At 40.3% G+C, this 24,229-nt stretch overlaps 1 protein-coding gene across 1 annotated transcript in view; it reads right to left on the reverse strand.

Annotated features, from left to right (window-relative positions):
• Positions 1-4,309: 4,309 nt before the first annotated feature.
• The window catches only part of LOC149440067 (ATP-dependent chromatin remodeler CHD7-like), a 156,812-nt gene continuing 136,892 nt past the window's right edge, over positions 4,310-24,229 (reverse strand). Inside the window, exons 26-38 of the mRNA XM_089658980.1 lie at positions 19,436-19,565; positions 19,283-19,355; positions 19,051-19,108; positions 17,434-17,668; positions 17,133-17,341; positions 16,376-17,047; positions 13,660-13,820; positions 12,489-12,716; positions 10,334-10,777; positions 8,900-9,121; positions 8,671-8,811; positions 8,110-8,214; positions 4,310-6,314 (exon numbers count right to left, since the gene is read on the reverse strand). Of these exons, the coding sequence (XP_089515106.1) occupies positions 5,424-6,314; positions 8,110-8,214; positions 8,671-8,811; positions 8,900-9,121; positions 10,334-10,777; positions 12,489-12,716; positions 13,660-13,820; positions 16,376-17,047; positions 17,133-17,341; positions 17,434-17,668; positions 19,051-19,108; positions 19,283-19,355; positions 19,436-19,565 (3,569 nt within the window). The 3' untranslated portion in view covers positions 4,310-5,423. The remainder of the gene's footprint in view (positions 6,315-8,109; positions 8,215-8,670; positions 8,812-8,899; positions 9,122-10,333; positions 10,778-12,488; positions 12,717-13,659; positions 13,821-16,375; positions 17,048-17,132; positions 17,342-17,433; positions 17,669-19,050; positions 19,109-19,282; positions 19,356-19,435; positions 19,566-24,229) is intronic.

A 24,229-nucleotide genomic window follows, 5' to 3' on the forward strand; every position in this document is an offset into this window, starting at 1 on the left:
ACAAGTGAAATGCATGCTTAATTGGGTTCAGATCAGGTGATTGACTCGACCATTGCAGAATATTACACTTCTTTTCCTTCAAAAGCTCCTGGGTTGTTTTTTCAGTGTTGTTTGGATCACTGTCCATCTGTACTTTGAAGCACTGTCCAATTAACTGCTGCATTTGGCTGAATCTGGGCTGGCAGTATATGCCTACACCATGTATACCAGTTGACGTTGTGTGCTTTGGATCATGAGCTGTTCCAAGCCTTCTCCACATTTTTTACTTCCCATCATTCTGGCACAGATTAATCTTAGTTTCATCCGTCCAAAGAATGCTTTTCCAGAACTGCTCTGGCTTTTTTAGATGTCTTTTGGCAAAATCAGTTCTATTTTTCAGGTTTATGAGTGGTTTGCACCTTGTGGTGAACCCTCTGTATGTGCTCTAGTGAAGTCTTCTCTTGATTGTAGACTTTGAAGAACACTCTCCAGGAGGTGGGTGTATCCTTGTCACTTGTCTGGATGTTGTGAATGGATTTTTTTTTTACCATAGAGAGGATCCAGTGATCATCCACCACTGTTGTCTTCTGTGGACATCCATGCCTTTTTATGTTGCTCACCAGTGTGTTCTTATTCCCTCAGAATGTACCAAACTGTTGATTTGGCCACTCCTAATGTTGCTGCTAGCACTCTGATGGATTTTTGTTTTTGAAGCCTTACAATAGCCTGTTTCACTTGCATGGACAGCTCCTTTAAATGCATGATGTAGGTTCACAGCAATAGATTTCAAATGCAAATACCACAATTAGAATCAACTCCAGACCTTTTACCTGCTTAATTGATGAAGAAATAATGAAGAAGTAGCCCACAACTGGCCATGAAACAGCTTTTGATTCAATTGTCCAATTACTTTTGGTCCCTTGAAAAAGGGGTGACAGCTACTCTAAAGAGCTGTCATTCCTAAACTCTTCCACCAATTTAAATGTTCATACCCTCAAATTAAACCAGAAGATTTGTATATCCATTATAGAACTATAGCTTGAATATGTTTTGGTAAATACCTGAAAAAAAAAAACTAACAAATTGTGCCTGTGTCCAAATATATATACCTAACTGTATATATTTAGAAATTATACAGTATATAGAAATAAGGTCTTTAAAATATTAACACATTTATTCACATCAAGTTGATCTTGCACACTTACCTTAAAAGCGTTCAGTTTTTGGGGGATGAAGTTTACTGACAGCTACACACATTGAAATCAAATGATTTTGATTTATTAGAAACAATCACAAAAATTAAAAAAATATGAATAAAAGGAAACTCCTGCTATGATACCTTGAAATCTAAAATATGTAATGCTGGCATAAGAGCAAAAAGCAATTTTAGAGATTGGGAGGAGTCAAGGGAGGAGAAAGAAGTGTTAAGTTGTTCCTATACACAGGCACCAATTAAATTTTTTCAGTGGAAAGTCCTGCACGGTGCTCCTGCAGCAGAAAACAATTGCAGTGCCAATCAGTTCCAATGTGGGAATGTTGAACAGAAATATTACAGGGACCACCGACTTGTGCTGTAAGCCGCTTTCAACAAGTTTAAGGGTCCATTCACACCAGGTGAGACGGGACTGTGTTGGGTGGCTATTCCAGTGCTGTCCCATCACAATACAAGGCAAAATGCCTGGTCTACTACTTTTTTTCTTTTTCAACACAGTATAGCATGAGGCAATTCACTGACAATCCAGAAACCACTTAAATCAACTGTGTGACATTTCATTAAAAAAAAAAAAAAAAAAGTGTTCCCACTGCAAAGCGTTACAATGCAGTGAAACTGAGTTCCACCCAATAGGGGAAAGCTCCGCTTGTCTGCCTCCTACCCTGCCACATTTGGCCCTTTTTTGGGTGGAGTGGGTACCTGGTTTTGACAGGTAACCATTCCCACTTCCGGCTCAGTTCACCACAGCGAACTGAACCTTAAGTTCAGCTCTACCCAGTCTTCTGGGACCTGTGAAATGCCGGACCATTCAGGAGGCATAGTGTGACTTGTGCATGCGCAATGGGCACCTGGCTATGAATCCACAAGCTGCCACAGCCGGGTGCCCACAGTTGAGATGCTGGCACCAGGGGGAGGAGAGAGAGAGAAGGGAAGGTGCAGGCGAGCACATCGCTGGATCCTGGGACAGGCGAGGGTGTGTTTATTAAGAGTCGGCAACTACAGTTTTGTAGCTTTTGTAACACACAAAATGACTGGCACTCAGCTTTAAAGTGAATAAAACCCGAATAAACTTTTCTTATTTGACATCTTTGGGTCTGTTAAATAATACACTGGAAACATGGTTATATTTTTTTTTGACTATTAATAAAAATAAATAAAAAATAAAGCCTGTTGATCTCGTCAGAAATTCATAGCTGTCCTGTGTCCTTTCCACTTTTCTTGTGTCCACTTAAACATTCCTCCTAGTTCTTATCTTGGATTAGAAGGATTAGCCTATGTTGTGAAGATCTGACAGTAGAAGCAGTAAAGAGAATTTATCAAAAAAGCAGGGACGACACTGTCCACAAAAATGTTGTGTGGTGTCAGCCCACAATAGGACCTAAAGCCTGGTTCACATCAATGTGTTTTTTAGTTATTTTAGCAGAAACACACTACACTCCGTTTAATATGGTTTCCTATGGGACACGTTCACATACTTTTCTGAGCCACTGCGTTCTTGGAAAGGGTCAGGGACTTTTTTTTTTTTTAAAAAACACAGAATATGTTTTTGGTTCAATGAAGACTCTGCAAAAAATTAATGTAGTGTGTATTTGACATGCTTTGCATTTTTAATCTGCTCAGCAAAAGTTGGCCCAAAAAGAAAAAAAAATGCATCAAGAACGCATGTGAAAAGCACTGCAAAATGGACAAAACCTTAAATTTCATTGTTGTGAAACACACTTTAGAGTGCAGTGCATTTTTGGCACAACAGGTATTTTTTGTACTTGCAGAGTCTTTAAATGTTGCCCGACCGCTGTGCGTATACACACACACACACACACACACACACACACACACACACACACACACACACACACGTCCTTGTCGGGAAGTGGCGATACTGGGACGGTGGCAACAGATGCAGCCCTGACCCTGCTAGCAACATTAGCAGCCAGTGATAGGCTTCCATATTATTAAAGCTAATACTGAAGCTACCAGATCAGAATGGCAGGAAGGCTCTGGTAACATTTTCACAAAGAAAAATGGCCAGGAAACAAAGTTCAGTAATGGCTGCTGGTACATTTCTCTTAGCCTAGGTCTCCTTAAATATGCTCCCTGAAGACCATCTGTGGGTGGAGAGGGCTTGTGATTGCTAGCTGACAAAGGGGGGCCCAGCAGAGAACACAGAAGTGACCAGACCTTTTTTACTGAAAGAAAGCCAGCACTGAGAGAAATATGGAGTATGTCATGGCTGACCTCCTTTTGAACATGCTAGTTGCCTGGCTAACTATGTCTTCATTACTTAATCAGTCACTGACCCAGCACAAGCAAACAGCAAGTCAAAGCAATCTCAGAATTGCAGATCTGCATACTGGTATAAGGTCACACTTAAATTATGGAAGTCATAACAGCCCTACAACCTTTTCCAAAGAAGTTCAGCAATGGCAGCTTACATGTTTTCCCCATATAAGTTTCCTTCAACAACAAACTAATTGGTTGTTATATTTAAGAGCAACGCTGGTGCCCCGATCTCACTGTATCTGTCCCTGCAATGCTGGAAAAGGCTGTAATAAATAATAAATAAGACTTTTCATACGTGGCAATAATGCAGGCTCCGCACTCTCACATGGTAGTAAGGATCTGAACAATATTACATAGAGAATGCCAAAGGTCAAACCAGGCTGAAAATGCAATCATCTTCTGGAAAGCTTCTGATGTCCCAAAACTAGGTTAGTTCTCATTTTGTGTTTATTTGGCACAACCCTTGCTGGCAAGGCAAGCTGTAGTCTACAGAGTACCACAGAGTCGTCTCTCATTGACACCATTACATTGTTTTTCTACCCATTAACCACAGATAAATGACCTACATATTGTGCCTATAAAAGCCTCATTTTTCTTTTGCCCCTTTTGTTGCTAAGACTTCTCATTCTCCCCGTGCAGACCTTTTGTTTTCTAAAGAGCTCTCAGGTTAGCAAGGTTGGAAAGAGAGTGGTGTCATTGTTTATCAAGGTAGCAAAGCTGGTATATTCAAAGCAACTCCATTTGTGTCCCTTCCCCCACACTCCTGTGCAGCAGTTCTCGAAAGCTTTTTTTTTCCCTCCCCCCATCAACCGGCTTGAAAAATATCAAAGAAGGATGTACAAAAGCCATAATACTGTATTTGCTTCTATTGTGAATACAAAATATAAAGTGGTGTACACCAGTTCTGATTTGGTTTCCCTAGACACTTTCTACGTTATTTCTAATTACATCACTGCATCTCATGGATCACTTTTATTAAAAGCATCATTACTACTGTTGGCAGCAATTTACAGTTTATCTTACATGATAGCAGTTTTCCAAAAAAAAAAAAGAAACACAAAAAAAGAGAAAAGGAAAAAAACACAAACATTTACAAAGTCATGTCTGTAAACTTCAAGGCTAGTTTAGAGTTGAGGTAATGCTGTTTAGCTTTGTGGCTAACGTAACAAAGTCCATCCTTTAAATTAAAAATAAAAAGGAGAAAAAAAAAACCCAAAACAAAACAAAAAAAAAAAAAAAAAAAAAAAGGTACCTGATTTTAAATTTTATGTTTCAACCAGTGCATTATAAAATCATGAGACGACTTAACTGTAGTTTTGTCCTGTAATGACTTCCGCAGTGAGTGTGTTCAAAAGAGGAAAAAAAAAATACAGGATAGCGTTTCACATTCAACAGCTGCCTTGTATTGCTGTGCCTCCAGATTGAGACGTTCTATGTTGTGGAGATTGTCTGAAATGGTTGTGTGTGTGGAACCCTCATATACAGTCAAAAAAAAAAATTGATATGTAGGAAAAAAAAAAATCTTGACCTTCACAGCAAAAAAAAAGAAAAAAAAAAAAAAAGATAAATAACTTCATAATTCCTTAAAGCAGCCTGTCCTTCGTTTTTGCACCATGATTTCAAACAAAATTGCTGCTTCGTAATACCAACGGTAAAAAAATAATAATAATAAAAATAAAGAGCTGCAGAGCATTATGTCAATTTCCTTTAGAAAAAAAAAATTAATTCTCCAAAACTTTTTCCTAGAAATTATAAATAATGCACTGCACAATACTTAATGACCAAAATACCTTTTTTGACACATCCGTGTGACATGACTTGGACTTTTTCCTTTTTTTCTTTTTTGCTACACTATTTTACAGAACAGCTTATAAAAACTATGGACATTTACTGTGAGTGTAAACAGTAGGACTACCACTTGAAAAAGTTTAGAACACTGTAACTGAGACCGTTATTTGTCCTTGTCGTTCTCCTCCCCGGCTTCGGGTGAGTCTAATTCTTCTTCATGTGCTATGTCATCTTCCAAAACGGATGAGTCTGCGGTTTTGTCCAGGGTCTCGTCTGCATCGCTGGCTTCCTGGTTCTCGGTTTCCCCTTTGTCAGTGGCCTTTTCCTCACTAGAGCTTACAGTACTCTGAAGTCCAGCTAGTGATGGAAAACCAGGCAGTGTCAGTCCTCCTAGCCCTGGAGGTAGAAACATGGAGGGGTAGAAAAGGCCTGGAGCCATGGTGGATAGTAGGAAGGGGCTGAAGGCCAGAGGATTTGCAGCCAATCCAGCTGCAGTAGTAGCAGCAGCAGCAACAGAGTCAGTAGCAGAAGCAGTGTCTGTAGTTTTCTCAGAGTCTTTGCCATCCTCGTCAGTTTCTGTCTTTTTCTCATCAGACTTTGAAGTGCCATCTTCAGATTCTCCTTGACTTGAAGTTGTAGTAGTATTACCACCGCCGCCAGCTGTTAAGGGGTTATTTAAGAGCCCACCAAGACCAAACATGTTGGGCAGACCTGCCATACCTGGCAGCATCAGAGGCAGCATGGCAGCAGGATTTTTAGCATCCCCTCCAGCAGCAGCAGCTGTTGCAAGGCCTGGAGGGAACCCCATAAGACCAGCAAGCTGGAGAGACTGCAGGTTCTGAAGATTCTGAAGACTAGCAAGATCCATTCCAGCAAAGAGGCTATTCATCAACAGTGGATTGATTCCAGATGTCGAGGCTGCAGCAGCGGCAGCAGCTGCTGCAGCTGCTTTGGCAATTTCACTTTTTGGCCTTCTCCCTCTTCGGCTGGCTCCCTCCTCTCTTACAACAGGTCCAGTGAGAAGACGATCAAACATTGACTCCGGTACAAAACCCTAAGAAACAAAAAGGGATACTGTCATTGTGTACAAAATCACAAATTACATAAAGCGGCGTTCCACTCACTCTGTAAAAAAATAAAAGTCAGCTGCTACAAAAACTGTAGCTGCTGACTTTTAAAAAACAGCCACTCACCTGTCCCACGAGCCCGTTTCACCGGCCGTCCTGTATTCCAGGTGCCGGCATCTTCAGTGTGGGCACCCGGCTGTGACAGCTGAATGGCCCCGTCATCTTCTGGGACCTGTCACGTATCCCACAAGACTTCGGGGAGGGAGGGTAGGACAACTTCCGCTTCCGATCGCCTAGGCGATCACAGCGGAAGTGGGAGCGGGTACCTGTCAAATTCTGGTACCCGTTCCCACCCGCTCCCCAAAGGTGCCAATCCTTAATGGAGAGCGGGGGACCAATCTGTAAAGCGGAACTTCCCCTTTTGGGTGGAACTCCACTTTAAATTAGCTTTCAAATACATGACAATTTTATCTCTATACATAGGATTTAATGACACTCATGATCAAGGTTAAAATCCAGCTCCAACTAAATCTTAAGTTATGGATAGACTTGAAAGGGTTAGAATCGCAACTCTTCACTGTTGGGGTCGATTTGGGAGAATTCCCCACACTTCCAATTTAGGCCTCATTCACACAGGACATTTTAAAAATGCTCCTCCTCTTAGCAGCAGTGTTTTGGCAGAACAAAATGCCTGATGCTTGTAAAAGTGTCTATCAGTTTTACAAGCGTTTAGGAGTGTTTACAGGCATGAAGTGCTCAGGCGTTAATTCATTTCACTGGCCAGAACAACAATTTAGTCTGGCCATTGAAGTGCATTAACACTCAAGCGTTAACACACTTTTAGATGCATCAAGAGTTTTTTTCTAACAAACCGCTGCTGCGCCTAGACGCAATTGCAGTGGGTTTTTTTTACATGTCCTAAAAGCCCCTGCCACTAAAAGCTTCTAAAAGTCTATGTATGCATGGACACATAGGATAATATGAAGGGGCGTTTGGAAGCTATAAAAAAAAAAAAAAAAAAAAAACACTTGACGCCCCTTAAATTGGCTGCAAAAATGCCCTTTGTGCATGAGGCCTTTATTTTAGACAAGACAGGAAGTGAAGCAAATCTCATTTGTGAGATAGACAGCAATAAAAAGCTCAGGTTTACAAAACTGAAGAAAGCGTCAAAAAAAGAGTCAAAAAAGAAAATTTTCTCAAAATGATCAACTTTTGGTGTATTAAGTCCACAAATAAATAATGTCACATTGCTTTAGTGATTTACCATTAGTCTAATGTGGATAGGCAGGCAGCAAAATCTCTGATTTTGCAAACACTGGGGTTCCCCACATTGAAGTAGTTGAACACTAATAATGGAATCACATTAGAAGTGAGCAAATCAACTTTATATATAGCATCTGTAAAGAAAAATAAATCCCCAGTGGCATGACAACAATGAATGATCAGAATGTGATCATTCACCTCTTTCTATAAAGGTACCTCAATGGTTTACATTTAAAAAGGACATAGTTGGCCTAAGATGTCCCATTTTTATCTGTAGGCAAAAATATGCATAACTTCAACTGGAAATGTCACGTAACCAAAAAAGGACAATTTATTCAGATTCTTACTATAGCAGGTCTTTAAATTCCAAATCAAGTTCAACGGATTTTATATATTTAAAAAAAATGCTTTATTTGAAGTGGACAAAAAGAATAAGAGTGAAAGTTTCTGCTTTACAAAATCGCCCCCAAAGACATAGTTTGATACACTGAGCATTCTGTGGCACTAGATAATACTTACAGACTGCTTAACTATGTCCGTCCAATCTGGAGCAACAGCAAATTCAGGGTTTTCTTCTAACCAGCGAGGAAGATCCCGCATTGGAGGAGCCATTGCACCACCCATCTTAAAGAACAAAAAATAGGTACTGGTAATATTTAAGCATATATTCACAATATATTTAAAAAAGTATGCCAATAACACTGCAAACAGCTTAGAGTTTTGGTTTAATTTAACTTACACAGAGTATATAAAAAACGTGCTGCTTGTCACTTATAGCAGATACATGCAGAATTCCTTGTATAACTATTGGCACTTTCACAGCAAGAGGAATATGGTGCGTTCTGTGCTTTAAATACTGGTGAGCAGTACAAACTGCTAAAACTATCTACTGAAAACATAAAACAACTTGTATGGATAAAAACAAAAAAACAAAAAACAAAACATAATGCTGGTAAAATGCACTTTCCCCGTTCAAAATTCCTTAGAAGAGACTAATTGTTTTTACGAAGCTAAAAATATTTAAAAACACTCTCCATTAGCTTTATGCGTGTTTAAAATACTCTTTTCTGAAAATTTTACCTTTTTGCCATTGCGCTTATTTACTACAGGCACTCTTTCATCTCCCGTTAATGTGTTAATATCCAGCTTGTTAGGATTCCGGCATCTGTGACGCTTCTGTTTAGGTTTTTGAAATGGGGAGAACAACATATCCGCGCTCTTCTGTGAAGATAGAGAACGTCTTTGGTTAAAACCGGCTTCATTATTTATTACACAACATGACAAATGTTCTCCTGTTCATTGTACTTACTGGTACATAACTTGGCATATCGACAGTGTAAGTAGGATGCAGTTTCAACCATTCAACCAAGTCCTTATTTTTGGGAGCATCCTCCCCAACTAGTCTGGTCCCATCTTCTAGGTTAATGACAGGGATCCGGGTCTCTGGTTCCAGCTGCCCGGGAGATGGAATGTTTCTTGCTGGTGGTGTTTCAATATCATCCTCATATGCTTTGGTCATATCGGTATCTTCCTATAGAGACAAAAGGAAAACAATGCCGCCAATCCATATGAGCAAAGATTGCTTATACATTACTACAAACCATCTTTTTGGTCTACTGAGATCTCTGGACACCAATTTTAAAAACCACCCAAAGTCAAAAACTTTTTAGCTTTGGATAGAATGGTGAGAGATTAGAACGTATGTCAGTTGATTTTTCTGCTGCTTATGTCCTCAAGTAGGGAGATTCTCTCTCTATTTGTTCTGGTGAGCAGTCAACAGGATTAAAAGTTAGGAGAAACCTCAATTTTGAAATGTCATAAGAACAGGAATAGTGAGGATATTTTTTTATATGGGGACACTTCTTGTGATGACAATCAACTAAGGAAGGGAGGTGATTTCCACCACTTCCTGTTGTGTATACAAGACAGTAAATGAAAAAAAAAAAAATCTACCCAATGGGCACAGCTAATAAAGTGATTAAGATTGCCTGTATTGATCAACACCTAGCCATGACCTTTTTGCTTACTTCTCCAAAACCATTATATTTCTTTTACTTGCAACCATGACAACAATATTAAACTTGTACATGTAATTTCCTGGGATTTGTATTCCCATCTTGGCTCACCAAGGTAGCTTCATGGAACATAGCATATCCAGCACCATACTAAGATAGAATCCTTTGTCAAGGTGCTTGTACAATTAAAGAGATACTCTAGTGCAGGTTTAATTAACACAGTTTGTATGGCCTAATTCTGTCAATAATGTAAATGTACACAATCCAAAATAACCTTCATGCTTGAATATTTTGGAAGGTTCACTGGAATGGACTTTAGTCAATGTCATCAGTATAGAAGCAGGTTAGGACAGGCAATAAAAGGTAAAGAAAAAACAAATAAACCCAAAAAGGGAAAGTTCTTTTACTCAAGAGCACAACAAAATATGTATCCCTGACCAACTACCCAAAAATAACAATCATTTTTCAGTGCAGCCATTTTTTTCCTATATCTTTTTAGAAACAGACATGCTGGTAACAGACATGAAAAAAAACAAAAAATATTTAAACGCAAATAGGAAGGAGCATCAAAATTCATGAAGCAATGCAAATGCATAAACAGATTCAAATCTTTGGTATACCTAAACTTCAGTATACCGAACGTTACAAATATCTGAAGAAGCTATAAATAATGTATGTAGGGCTATTTTATTCATTTCATGCAAATCTGCAGTGTGTCATTTTCTTACCGTAGATAAGGAAGTCCGTCTGTTGCTCATGAACAATAGATCAAGACCTTCTACGTTTTTCCTTCTTCCTCTTCTCCTCTTCATTGGAGGCTCTCCATCTATTAGAGAACCGTTGAGGAGATGCCTAGTCGGCGTGCAAGAAAGACCTGCCTGCAGTCGCTCCATTTGTGTTTTAAAGGCATCAGAGACAGGGGTGGAGGAATTAGGCAAGATAAACTTAGGAGTAAGAGATGAAAAATTTGAGGTAGAACTTGTAGCCTCCCTGGAGGCATTTGATAAATCCACAACTTTCTCTTGTCCATTTTCTGCTCCCATCTGCGATCCACGCAACTGAGCCACCATTTCCATTAGATTCCTCCTCTTTGCAGCTCGTTCTGCTTCAACCTCAATCTTCCTCCTCCGCCGCCTTCGCTGACGAGGTACTGACAAACTCATAGCGCTTTCCTGAATCCAAAAGGCAAATATATCAAGTTAGAGTTTAAAAGGGAATATAAAATGGTTTTGGGTATATTTGAAGGATCCCAAGATCTAATCTGAGCATGCCCTTGTCCAACAAGCACTGAATGGCTAGTTTGACAACATCTATTTTTCAGTTCAGAAGAACACTGAAAGCCTATGACTAGCTCATGTAATGTACATTAAGCACAGGCAAAGAGTAATATGCAAAAATGAGCAGTAATTCATAGCTATCAGATATTTCTTGACAAAATGTAAAACTGGATTGTACACCATGGCTACTTCATTTTATTACATACTATATTTGTATGCAATACCTCTACCTAATCTCGTCATGAGAGGGAAAATTGGACACAGGTGACAAAAATATGCCTCCCAAAGTCAAGTTTTCCCCTTTGGTAAACCAGCAAACAGTCACTATAAGCTTAGAAATTACCCTTTAGCTTGTAATAAGATCTATTTATATATATATGATGCTTAAACTCTGCTCATCTGCCCCGCACTACTAATTTTAACACTAATAGTATGTCACCCGAAAGTTTAATGCAGACTATTTCCTTCAAAACACTAATTCAGGCATTACCCATTCATGCTTGGCAACATTAAGGTATCTGCTTTGGAACACTATGTGCCCATCATTTACTAAATATATAGAGAATGTAAATTTAAAAGTACACCTGTCATGTGGGCTGTCATTGTTGGTCTCCTAAATAACAATACTTATTGCATGACTTTGTCTAGCTTCAGCGCATGAAACAGACCTAGAACAAGCATGCAGCAAATTAGGTTAAGAAGTGACCCACTTCTTTATTTAAAATTACTAAAGTCAATGCATCATAATGACAACCAGGCATCTAGCATTTTTGAATAAGAAGTCAGCAATAGCTGCCTAAATGTTTCTTTTATGAGTTTCCTAAAAAAACATAAAAAAAAACAATGGGACTGATCTGTTAAAATGTTGGACATAGGAACGGTGCTGTCCTAACTAGAAACAGACTTCTTTTCCTTGGTTGAAAATGTATGACTGTGACAAAATAAAACTGTTTAGATAAGATCCATTATAATTAGCAAAGTGTGTATATACTGGTGATGCTCTCACCTACAAGGTCTTAAAATGGCTGGCTAGTGGACAGCAGGAAAGCCACACTTTTCAGAGACTGCAGTTTTGCAAACTTTGTTTTACAGTGCTCCACCTCCTGCAAGTTTTATTAAATACTCATGAACAGCACCACATGGTGTATAATTTCTTCCTCGCGTGAACAAGTCTAAGGGCGGCCACATGTGGATCAAGATTCAGCTGGACGAATTTCGATCCATGTATGGAAAGGCTGGTTGTACAAAGTCTATCTACTGATCGAATGTGTGGATGGGAAGATTATCCCTTTTGTTTTGTTTTTTCAATTCAGCCCACTGATTGAAAATAAAAAAAAAAAAGAAGACGTATGCTTGGCTTTAGTATCTTCCTATCCTACTTAACCAAGTACTGGACAAGCACCTCCACTGCAAGTCTAGTTGCAGCTTTTAGCAATCAATCAGCAATCTAACATGAACATATATTTAAAATTAATACCATGGGTTAACAGTGACTCTATGCTTTGCATTTGAGGACTTTTTTTCTCTTTGATAACTGTTTGGGAGTCTTCTGTGAAAGAGCATATAGCAGTTGAAAACCAGTATATGACTAGTTAATGCATCTTGCCTGAGACAGTTGTGGGGAAGCAGTGATCTCTTCACTTCCACTGAAGTTGCCCTGGGCCACCATGGAGAGCTCAGCAAAGCTTCTCTTCTGCATCGGGCTGTCCATGGCAGTTGGTGTGTATCCAGGGATGAGCCCGGGGAACTCAAACATCTGGCGTCTGTTTACTGGCCACTTTCCTTTCAGCACAGTCTCACAGATGTGGTCTAATCGGTTGATCATCACACGATCCTGCATCATTCAAGGAGAAAGAAAACCCATATGACATAACTAATTAGGAAAATAGCTGCACTCAGAATAGTTTAATGTCTTTGCATTGATAAACTCAAACGCTTGCTTGGCTTTCAGCTAAAGAGTGAACAAAGTCTTTTTGCTTTCCATTTAACCTGTATAAGTGTAACAACTCCCCCACCCTTCAGATTGGAGCACCAAGCAGACAAAAGAAGAGTTTCTGCAGGGGGTAAAATAGTCTGCAGTGTCTGCATATATGCTGAACTCCTACTGTTTCAGGCTGTAGTGCATTGTTTTCTCTAATCATCAGCTGGTGGGCAAAGAAAGAAACATCTGCTTCCAGTATCTAGCCATCTCCACTGCTCTCCAAAGTAGACAGGCCCAGCCTTCTAAATGGTTCCTCATTAGCGTCACAGTTAATAAAGTTCAACATTATGAAAACTTCCCCCACATCTAAAGAATGTCAATATTCATTCCACATCACTTACAATGAAGCAGTGGACTTCATTTAAAAAAAACACCACTAAAATAAAAAGTCTTAATGCAGTAAGGTGTGCTTCATGTGCTCCTCTTCAACAGGAAATCTGGATGGCAAGCTGTGCATTAATAATATACATAACTAAGCCTTACTGTGCATGTCTATTAATGCCAAGTCTACATGGTCACTGTATTGTTTGTGTTTGAGAAAAAGCTACAAAAGAGAAAAAAAAAAAAAACGCAGACACTGCTCAAAGACCACAACCAGAACACAACAGCTGCTGCAAACCGCCTCCTTTCCACAGGAATAAGCCTATTAGTGTCTTGTTTTTATAACCAGATGGCCATGTCATGGTGATTAGGAATCTTTTTTTTCTTTACTATAATCTAAAACATACATAGCGCCCATCACAGTTGCCAATATGGAATATAATGTATATCAGCAAAAGGGAAAACCATAACCAACCTTAGGCCAGAAGGAGAATGAGAAGGTCCTCTCTCGCAGCATATGAAGCCCGGACGGCTCACAGTCTTCCAGGAAAAAGCCATCTCGTGTTTCATCACGTGCAGTACTCAACGAGGCATTGCTTTCCTCGTCAAAGTTTTTGTCCTGAGAAGCTATCCCGGCTGCAGTGAAAACAATACATTAATATGTGTGAAGGAAAATAGAGAGCAACTCCATATGAGTCAAGAACGTATGCCAAATAGGATTTCAAAGGCTAGTTAGGTTTCTGATAACAGCACAAAGTAGTATTTTTAGGACTCAAGTTTTTAAATTAAAAGAAGCTATATTATGTAAACTACATGGGCAAAAGTATGTGGACACAGTCCCAAAACTATCACACTCAGATGTTTCCAGTGAATGATACTGTTTATGCTACAGCATAAAAAGACATTCTAGATAATTACGTGGTTCCAACCTTGTGGCAACAGTTTGGGGAAGGTTCTTTTCTGTTGCAACATGACTGTGCCTCTGTGCACAAAGTCCAAAGACAAGTTTGACAATTTTCATGTAGAGGTACACAAGTGGATTGCACAGTGCCCTGACCTGAACAATTTTAGGAAGAATTGGAATGCTAACTTCAAGCCAGGTCATCTAGTTCAACATCTGTAGCTGACCTCGAAAATGTTATTTTGGCTAAATGGGCACAAATTCCCACAGGCACACTCAAAAATCTTGTGTAAAGCCTTTTCAGCAGTATAGAATATGTTATAGCATTGAAGGGAGGACAACTCCATTATGCTGCCCATGATTTTGGGTAGGGATGTCCAACAAGCTCATATAGGCATGATGGTCATGTGTCCACAAACATTAGGTAATATAGTTTAATTCCTGTTTTTGTTCCTGAAACTGAATTCTGATGAAATTATTTAAAGTGGAAGTAGAGACTTGCATTTAATTACTCATTCTCAAATAATAAAATCTAAGTCATTCCTTAAATGCCAAAATGCTCTCACAGTATTTCTCAATGGCTGCAGGAATGCAGCCAGAGAGAAATAGAAATGATTGCTTTTACAGCTTTTATGGGTGTAAAAGCAATCAGCGCAGGGAAAAAAAAAAATTTGTCACCCCCCCTCAAGTAGTACAGTGTCGCTATGGTGACACTGTACTGCTAGAGTGACAGTATGTAAAAAACAAATACATAAATATAAAAAAAATAAAAAAAATGTAAACAAAAATAATTTTTTTTTTTATGTATAAACTAATTTGGGTTATTGTTTTTACCAAAAAGATATCTGAATACATTTTGGCCAAGATTTGTGAAGAAAGATTATTTATTTGCAAAATTGTATAACAAAAACACTTTTTCAAAAAATGTTTTGGTCTTTCATTTATTTAGCAAAAAAAAATAAAAATCCCAGTGGTGAATAAATACCACAAAAATAAAAGTTTAATCTGTATCAAAAATGTCATATGGGTACAGTGTTGCATGACTGCGCAATTGTCATTCAAAGTGTGATAGCGCTGAAAGCTGAAAATTGGCCTGGACTGGAAGTGGGTGAAAGTGTCCGGACTTGAAGTGATTAAAGTAAAAAAAAAAATATCTTGCCTTTACAAACATGTTAATATAAAAGTTTTTTTTTTTTTTTTTAGACATTAGGGCTCATGTGTGTTAATAAATTCAGTGCTGTTAACAGCATCCAGGGCTACAGAAGGCTCATACTTCACTCCAGATATAATTGATGTCTATGGGGAACACAGGTGTCAATACAAACACTGTATTGACTGCCTAACATTCATAAGCAGGGTCTAAAATGTATTTATTCAGGAAAATATCAATAAGTGACCATAGATATCAGTTTCAAGCAGTGATGTCCAGATACAGTAAATATAACCATAAAGTCATTGAGTGTGTGGTCTCCAATAACATTTGTTAGTAAAAACACACAAAAGGATTCATTTAAAATGGAATTTGTAACAAATATGTGAATCTGACCTATAACATTGGCTTCAGCTGTCTTAAGGTATAATTGAAGCCAGCATGGCCCCACTTTGTAGAACACTGAGAAGGGCAAGAACCTGTGACAGGTTTTTTGCTGTATGGGTCTCTAATGGAGAGATACAGCCCTGGTTTTCCTCTTGGAGAAATGGCTTAAAGTGGAACTTTACCCATAAAAACATAATAAAAAATAATGTTTTTTTAGCAAGAAACATGCATTCCACATTAATAATTATGCTACCAAAATTAGCATGTGCTGTAAATTGCCTGCAGCATTGTTCCTGTTTCTGCTTCCCGGAGGATGTAATTTTGCTGAATCCCAGAGTCCTGAGCAGCATTAAATCTTTAGACTGTCAGCAGATCGGCCTTTACAAATTCAAGCACAGTGCCTAAAAAGACAGAGCAACTGAGCATGTGCAGAGCGAAACCATGCATTACTGGATTTTAAACAGTATAGGCACTTATCTTTAATGTTTTACATAGCTTTACCTGCAAAAGGGGCCAGTCTGAACTGATCTGGCAGGATTTAATTTTCTGACTAAAGTTCCACTTTAGTGCAATACACCGCAAAGGACTGGACAGATGTATACAATGCCTAAATGTTGAGTATAGAGGCTTGTCCTCTACTGGTAAACTTCAGCTATGACTGTACGCTGAGCCAAGTCCTTGTATTCCAGACCAGTTATTTATATACCTGGAAAGAAAGATGGATACTACTGTGCTATAGATTATAAAAATTACCTTCTGCCTGGGAAGACTCTTCAGATTTATCATCATCCTCATCTAACTTTTCTTCATCTTCTTCCGATCCCTTCTCAGAAATGGATTTTGGATCAGCATCCGGAGTAACCTCTGAGTTTTTAATTTCCTCCTTAACAGGAACAGTTTCAGATTCAATCTCCTGTTTTACAGGTTTCTCCTCAGGCTCTACAGGTTCTTTTTTAATCTCTGCTTCTTCCTTAATGTCCACCTCTTCAACTTTCTCAGATTTCACTTCCTCCTGTTCTCCAGTTTTCTCATCCCGCACAGGAGAAGAGGGCATTATAGGGGGGGTGTCACTATAACTAGACCCAGGTGGTAGAAGGATGGGCATATTTGGATGTGTGCTACCTCGGTTTTGAGCAAAATTCCTATGAGCTTCCAAAAAAGACAAGTCAGGATCATTAAGAATATGATAATCTGTCCTACTAACGCCATGTTTTGCTGCACCAACCAACAAGTCTCTGTCGTGTTTTCCACATTCCCACCATTCTGGAAGGTCAAGGCTTGGCTGGCAGAGTTTAAGTCTCTCATTCAGTTGGGGGTTATGAAGAACTTGTTCCCGAATTTTTCGCAAAAGTTCAATGCGATAAAGAGTTCTAGAAGCACGTTCCTCTGTTATGGGCTCAATTACTGTAGCAAGATCACAAAGATCTGTCAAGTAAAAACAAATACTTGAGAAAATAAGGGAAAAAAAATTCAAATGGATAGTTGCAGATTTGTCACTTTGCTCACTCACCATCTTCAGGCTTGCTGGACATTCTGCAAACTCTTCGGCACATAGCCACAAAGCAGTTGAAATACTTCTCCAGACTCTCATCAGATTTTTTATCCAGACGGGCAAAAGCTCTAAACTGGTTCCACTCAAAATTTTGTTTCACAGGGTCAAAAACGACTCCAAAAGTGGACACTACACGATAGAAGTCAGCCTCTTCCCTTCTTGTCCATCTATAAAAGTTTATAGAACGGGTTAACATACAACACAGAGAGACTTGTGGGAGGGACAAAGGGGAAAAAAAAAAAAATGATGTAGGACTTACTTTTGCCGTCTCTCTGTTATAATCGCTTCCCTCTCTGCTTCCAAGGCCCTTACTTCTTCCCGCGGACGCCTTCTTCTTCGGTCTGTTTTCATCTGGGCCTCTTGCCTCATTTGCTGGCGCTTATAACTGCGTTGGTAGGCAGTTATTAGACGACGCAGACGGGTAGTAAGGGCTGAAGTATGAGGCCAATACAGTTTGCCCATCTCTGTGCTGCCTTCACCCATCTTCTCTGCAGCTTAAATTAGAATACATTTATTGTGAATTATTTTCGTACAGTCATGTAAACATTTTTAAGCTCCTATAAACAAGTAACATGCTACTTTAGAGAAACAAGGTGTTCTAGACAACCCTAGGTAGAATTCAAATGAGAAAAAATAAAACACCAAACATTTGCCTGTTTTGAATTAATTCCATCTCAAAAGACATTTCCATCAATATAGGAATATAGAGAACATGGCTATGTCTAGATGAATGGCAAATGGTTAAAATCTAGAGGGAAGTCTTGGGCTTAAAGTTAAAACCAAGATTTAGCAGGCAACTAGAAGAGTAATGCATTTAATGCCAATTGATTGCTAATGGACAATGCAAATACTTATACACAAAACCAAATCTACAAGAGAATGCTTCAGAAGTCAGCATAGTGGCCAAGTCGTTGAATCAGAACCATAGAACTACTTGTCTAGAGTTTGCATGTTGTTCTTGCCTGTGCCTGCGTAGGTTTCCTTCGGCTACTCCGGTTTCCTCCCACACTCCAAATTGGCTCCTGTCTAAATTGGCCCTAATGTGTGTATGTATGAATGTGAGTTAGGGACCTTAGATTGTATGCTCCTTGAGGGTTAGGGACTGATGTGAATGTACAATATATATTTGCAAAGACCTGAGTAAATTGTTGACACTCTATACGTACTTCATAAATAAAATAAATTGCAATATTCATGACCAAAAAGAACTGTCTATATGAACTGCGTACAAACTGTAAACACATCTATAAACTTCTTGCTGCCTTTATTTAGGGTTAAAACCTTTCATAAAAAAATGAATAAAAACAATTGCTATCATCTACCAGTTTTCTAGTGGCCTGTAGGCAGTGGTGAATTTTGGTTTTGTGCTGCCCTAGGCAAAAAATAAAAAAAATCGGAGCCCACCCCCTCAACAGACAGCCTGACACCGACCAACACCCCTCCCCCCCATGGACAGCCTGGCATTGACCAATAACACCCCTGCCCCCCCCCCCCCCGAGGGAGCCTTCCACTAACATACACCCCCCCTCCTCACCTTCACAGCTCCAGACATCCCTGGGAACAAGAGTTGGGCTCTGCATACACCAGCAGTCAGCAGCCTTTCTAAGATCCCACCTGATCCCCGTACCACATATGTCCCGTCTTCCGGGAAGGGGGGGGGAGGTCGGTGCTGCCCTTGAAAAATGCCGCCCTTGGCAGCTGCCTTGTTTGCCTTGTGGTAAATACGCCCCTGCCTGTAGGGTTTCAGGCTCAGAAAGGACTGAACATAAGAATCAGGAAGGAATCTATTTCCCCGATTTGTCCGCCCCAGTATAGGTACTCAACACATCAGCCTGGAACAATTACTGTTCAGCAAGTGTCATTAGACATTTCTCACCTTGCACGTCCATTTCCATGCATTCCTCTTTGTCTTCTAGAGGTGAGTTTGCAAATTCCTGCAGGAGATAGACACGTTTTAAGCAATCACTTTTTTGCAACTAAAACATTACTCAATTTCATTTTAAAGCTCCTCAGTCAGGGTTCTTGTTCCCTTTCCATCTTGTCAAAATATTTTAATATACATGTTTGATCTAAACACTGTATGTATTATGAAGCAAGGGTCTGCTTACATCCATATCATCTTTAAATGGAAGCCGTGCCGGTTTGTATTCTGGATCTTCATCCTCTCGATCAAAGTCTCCCCTGGAAAAGCACAAGTGAAATAAGTTTAGCCAAATGAAGTCTCACTTTGAGTGAATAATACTGCTTAAACTGTAACATACCCATCACCACCATCTGCCAGCATATCTGTCCCTCTCTGCTCTGCAGCAATTGCTTTTGCATCAGGCATTCCGACTCTCTCCAGGAAACACAGAGCTGAATCAGCCCGGATGGAATTATACTTCTCATAACCTGCAGAAAAACATTGAGGCCTGTGACAGTCTGTTCCTTACATGTGAAGCAGAGTAAAATAGATGCAACTCAGATAGCAGTCATATCAGCATACATTAGAATGAGAAGCGTCATTTGTCAGGAAGACCATCAACATTATTTAATAAGTCTGTGCACAATGTAAAAGTGCAGTAACCCATAACAACCAGATTTCAGTTTACCAAATCAAGATCAATAGTAACAATTGGCTGGTGAGTTACTGCCCTTTGCACAATCACTTCATTTTACACTCCCTTACTAAATAAGCTCATCTATCATGTAGATACCACAGAACTAGCTTCATATCAAACAGAGGAAAAACAATTAAGAATACCATATACAGCCGTGGGCCAATTTTTTATTTCTGAAATACCTTGAAACTGTCAAAATTAACGGACATCCCTCATTGTTACTCTGCATATTTAATATACATCAGACTTGAGCAAGGACAAAAATTTGTTTCACAACACTTATAGGCAAACGATTTATGTAGTTTTCAATGAAACCTCCAACAGGCAGTTTGGCCTACTCTTCTTGTGCAAACTGTTTCAACTGTCTCAGGTTTAACCACTTCCAGTCCGGACACTTTTACCCCCTTCCTGACCAGGGCCAATTTGCGGTCATGCAACACTATACCCATATGAATTTTTTTACCATTTTTTTGAGACCGATAAAACTTTATTTTGGTGGTATTTATTCACCGCTGGGATTTTTATTTTTTTTGCTATGTAAATGAAAAAGTCCAAAAATTTTGAAAAAAAGTGTTTTTCTTATAAAATTTTGCAAATAAATATTATTTCATCATAAATCTTGGCCAAAATTTATTCCGTTATCTTTTTAATAAAAATAAAAATAAGTCAAATTAGTTTATAACCAAAAATTATAATTTTTTAAAAAAATGTTTAGATTTTTTTTTTTTTTTTTTAATTTATTTATTTTTTTACATATTGTCACCCTAGTAGTAATGTCACCACCAAAAAAAAAAAAAAAAAAAAGTTTCTTTGTTTCTATTATAAAATTTTGCAAACAGGTAATTTTTCTCCTTCACTGCTGTGCGTTGATGAGGCTGCACTGATAGGCGGCACTGCTGGGCACTGACTAGCGGCACTGCTGGCTGCACTGATGGGTGGCACTGGTGGGCACAGGCGGGTGGCACTGCTTGGCACCGATCATCAGTTCCCTGATGATCGGTGCCGATCCCTGCTCTGACAACTGCCGAGAACTCTTGACAGCGTAAGGAAAGTGCAGCCGAGAACCAGCAATTGCATTTCCCAGTGATCAGCGTGTCACTGGACATGGCTGATCATGTGGTAAAAGGCTGCCGTAGGACACAGTGATCACAGAGATCACCGGGGGCGCGCAGGAGAGTGTGTTCTGGGGGGGGGGGGGGGGGGGAGGGGTTGGGGGCGAGGGTTGCTGGCCAATCAAGCACAGTAATCCCACAGTCCTTGAACCAGGTTTTGGTGCTTTTGGCAGTGTGGGCAGGTGCTGGAAAATGAAGTCGGCATCCCCATAAAGCTGGTCTGCGGAAGGAAGCATGAAGTGCTTCAAAATCTCCTGGTAGACGGCTGTGTTGACCCTGGACTTAATGAAACACAGTGGACCAACACCAGCAGATGTCATGGCTCCCCAAATCAACACAGACTGTGGAAACTTCACACTGGACTTCAAGCATTTTGCAGTGTGTGCCTCTCCATTCTTCTTCTGGGTTCTTGGTTTCCAAATGAGATGCAAAAGTTGCTGTCATCAGAAAAGAGGACTTTGAGCAACAGACCAGGTCTGTTTTTCTTTAGCCCAGGTAAGACGCTTCTGACATTGTTGCTCAGGAGTGGCTTGACAAGAGGAATACGACATTTGAAGCCCATGTCCAGGATCCGTCTGTGTGTGGTGGCTCTTGATGCACTGACTCCAGCCTCAGTCCACTCCTTGTGAAAGTCCCCAACACTTTTGAATGGCCTTTTCCTGACAATCCTCTCCAGGCTGCAGTCATCCCTGCTGCTTGTGCACCTTTTTCTTCCACACTTTTCCCTTCCACATAACTTTCTATTAATGTGCTTTGATACAGCACTTTGGGAACATCCAACTTCTTTTGCAATTACCTTTTGAGGCTTTCCCTCCTTATGGAGGGTGTCAATGATGGTTTTCTGCACAACTGTCGGGTCAGCAGTGTTTCCCATGATTGTGATTCCTACTGAACCAGACTGAGAGACCATTTAAAGGCTCAAGAACCCTTTGCAGGTGTTATGGCTTAATTAGCTGATTAGAGTGGGACACTTTGAGCCTAGAATATTGCACGTTTTCACAATATTCTAATTTTCTGAGATTGTGGATTTGGGGTTTTCATGAGCTGTAAGTCATAATCATCACAATTATGACAAATCACGCCTTGAACTATCTTGCTTTGCATGTAATGAGTCATATATTAGTTTCACCTTTTAAGCTGCATTACTGAAATAAATGAACTTTTGCACGATATTCTAATTTTTTGAGTTTCACCTGTACTTACCTGCTCTGTGCAGTAGTTTAGCACAGAGCAGCCCCGATAATGGTCTACAGGGGTCCCCTGCCAGCACTCTTGCCTCTCCCCCTTGTCGACTGCCCCATAGTAAACCACTTCCTATGGGGGCACCCGTGCCGTGCTCACTCCCGAGGTCGCTGTGTGTCCATTGGGATACAGAGGCGGCTCGGCCCCACCCCCCTCTCTTTCTCTTAATGGCTCTCGCTGCTGCACTCGTGCACATCACTTGGGCACAGGTAAGTATAAGGGTGGGGGGGCTAACTGGTTGCAAAGAATGCATTAAGGTAGAAAGAAATTACTTCTGCTTTTAGAACCAATTTAAATAGGCCGACTGACAACATTAAAAACATTATTCGAATTATAGAAAACTATAAAACTATTAGTTTTAACTTTTACTATGATCAGTTTGTGTGCAATCTTTGTAGAATAAGCAATAATTTATCTCTTTTCACACTTTTTTGACTTACCCTTTTGCATAAGCCATTAACCGCTTCCATGCTGCCCTATAGCAGAAGTACTGCTACAGGGCGGCACGGGTGCGCAAAATCACGTATATATATGTGATTTTGCATCACTGGGTACGGGGCACGCGTAAGCCGCGTGTGCACCTTGCCCGCAACGCCATTTGCGGCCACGGCTGTCAATCATCGGGTCCCAGTCCTTCTCCCTGTTGGATTGGGCACACTGCTCTGGATGGCTGTGCACAGCCATCCAGAGTAGTGTACTTACAGTGAAGCACACCCCTCCCGCCCCCTAGTAAAACACTCCCAGCACAGTTAACCCTTTGATCGCCCCTCATGTTAACCCCTTCCTGCCCAGTGCCATTAGTACAGTGTCAGTGCTTTTTATTTTTTTAGCATTGATCACTGTATTGGTGCCACTGGGGATGTCAGTAACACCAAGTCAGTTCCCCCCCAGTGTCAGAATGCCCACCGCAGTCCTGCTAAGTCGCTGATCGTCGCCACTATTCGTAAAAAGAAAAAAAAAAATCCAGTATCTATATCGCCATTTGTAAACGCTATAACTTCCACGTAAACTAATTCATTTACACGTATCGGGATTTTTTTTTTTTTTTTAACAAAAAGATGTCGCAGAATACATTTTGGCCTAAATTTGACAAAATTTGATTAAAATTTTTCTTACTGGACATGTTTAACCGCTTCCGCGCCACCCTATAGTACAAATACTGCTACAGGGCGGCATGGGTGCTTAATATCACGTATATACGTGATTCGCGCTCCCGCGGGTTTCGCGGGGGAAGGGGGGGCGGGGGTAACCACGGGTGTCGGGATCAATCATCCGATTTAGGCCAGTGATGGTCGGCTTAAGTCGGAAGATCGATCCCTGTCCCATCAGGGATCTTCCTGTACCGGTGTTTACAGTTACATGTATGACACAGCGAGTAAAATAGCACACGTACATGGTTAGAAGACTTTTGGACACATTTACGCCATGATCGCACCCCCCCAGTTTTCACCTTCACTGCCCAGTCACCAGTGTCATTAGTACAGGGTACAGATTTTTTTGCTGATCACTGTATTAGTGTCACCAGCGACTTCAGATAGCATTCGCGCCAGTTAGCGTCCTTCCAACATAGCATCAGATTGCCCGTCAGTACACCAGTAATCACATTTAACCCTTTGATTGCCAGGAACAAACTCACATACACAATAAACCTCCATTGCTAGTATAGTGTCTGAACTGATCAATATCTTTGATCACATTAGTAGAGTGTCCCCAAAAACGCAGCATTAGCGTGATCAGCCCCGACACCTGCCAACACCTGTGTTTAATCCCTACGCTTCCCCCCCTTCCCCCTACCAAGTGTCAGTAGGTTACGGTCACTTGATACATTGCACACAAACAGCAGTGTTTGCAGAATCAGGCCTGATCTGTTATCACTTGCTGGTAAATTTTTTTGTAGCGGTTCAAGCAGGCCGACAGCCAGGTGCTCTTTTTCCCCTGAGACTCGCACTAGGTACCTGTAAATTTAGTGGCCAAAATGTCATTGGAAAGGTACTCTAGTGAAGAGGCCTACAGGATTCTGAGCATGTCAGGTGAGGGCGAAGGAGATGACTCACTGACAGACACAATCAGCTTCAGAATACAAAACTGTAGACAGCAGCGG

Source organism: Staurois parvus, unplaced genomic scaffold (genome assembly GCF_062004578.1).
Source record: "Staurois parvus isolate SC_StPar_1 unplaced genomic scaffold, SC_StPar_1.0 ptg001119l, whole genome shotgun sequence".
NCBI classification, from domain to species: Eukaryota; Metazoa; Chordata; class Amphibia; order Anura; family Ranidae; genus Staurois; species Staurois parvus.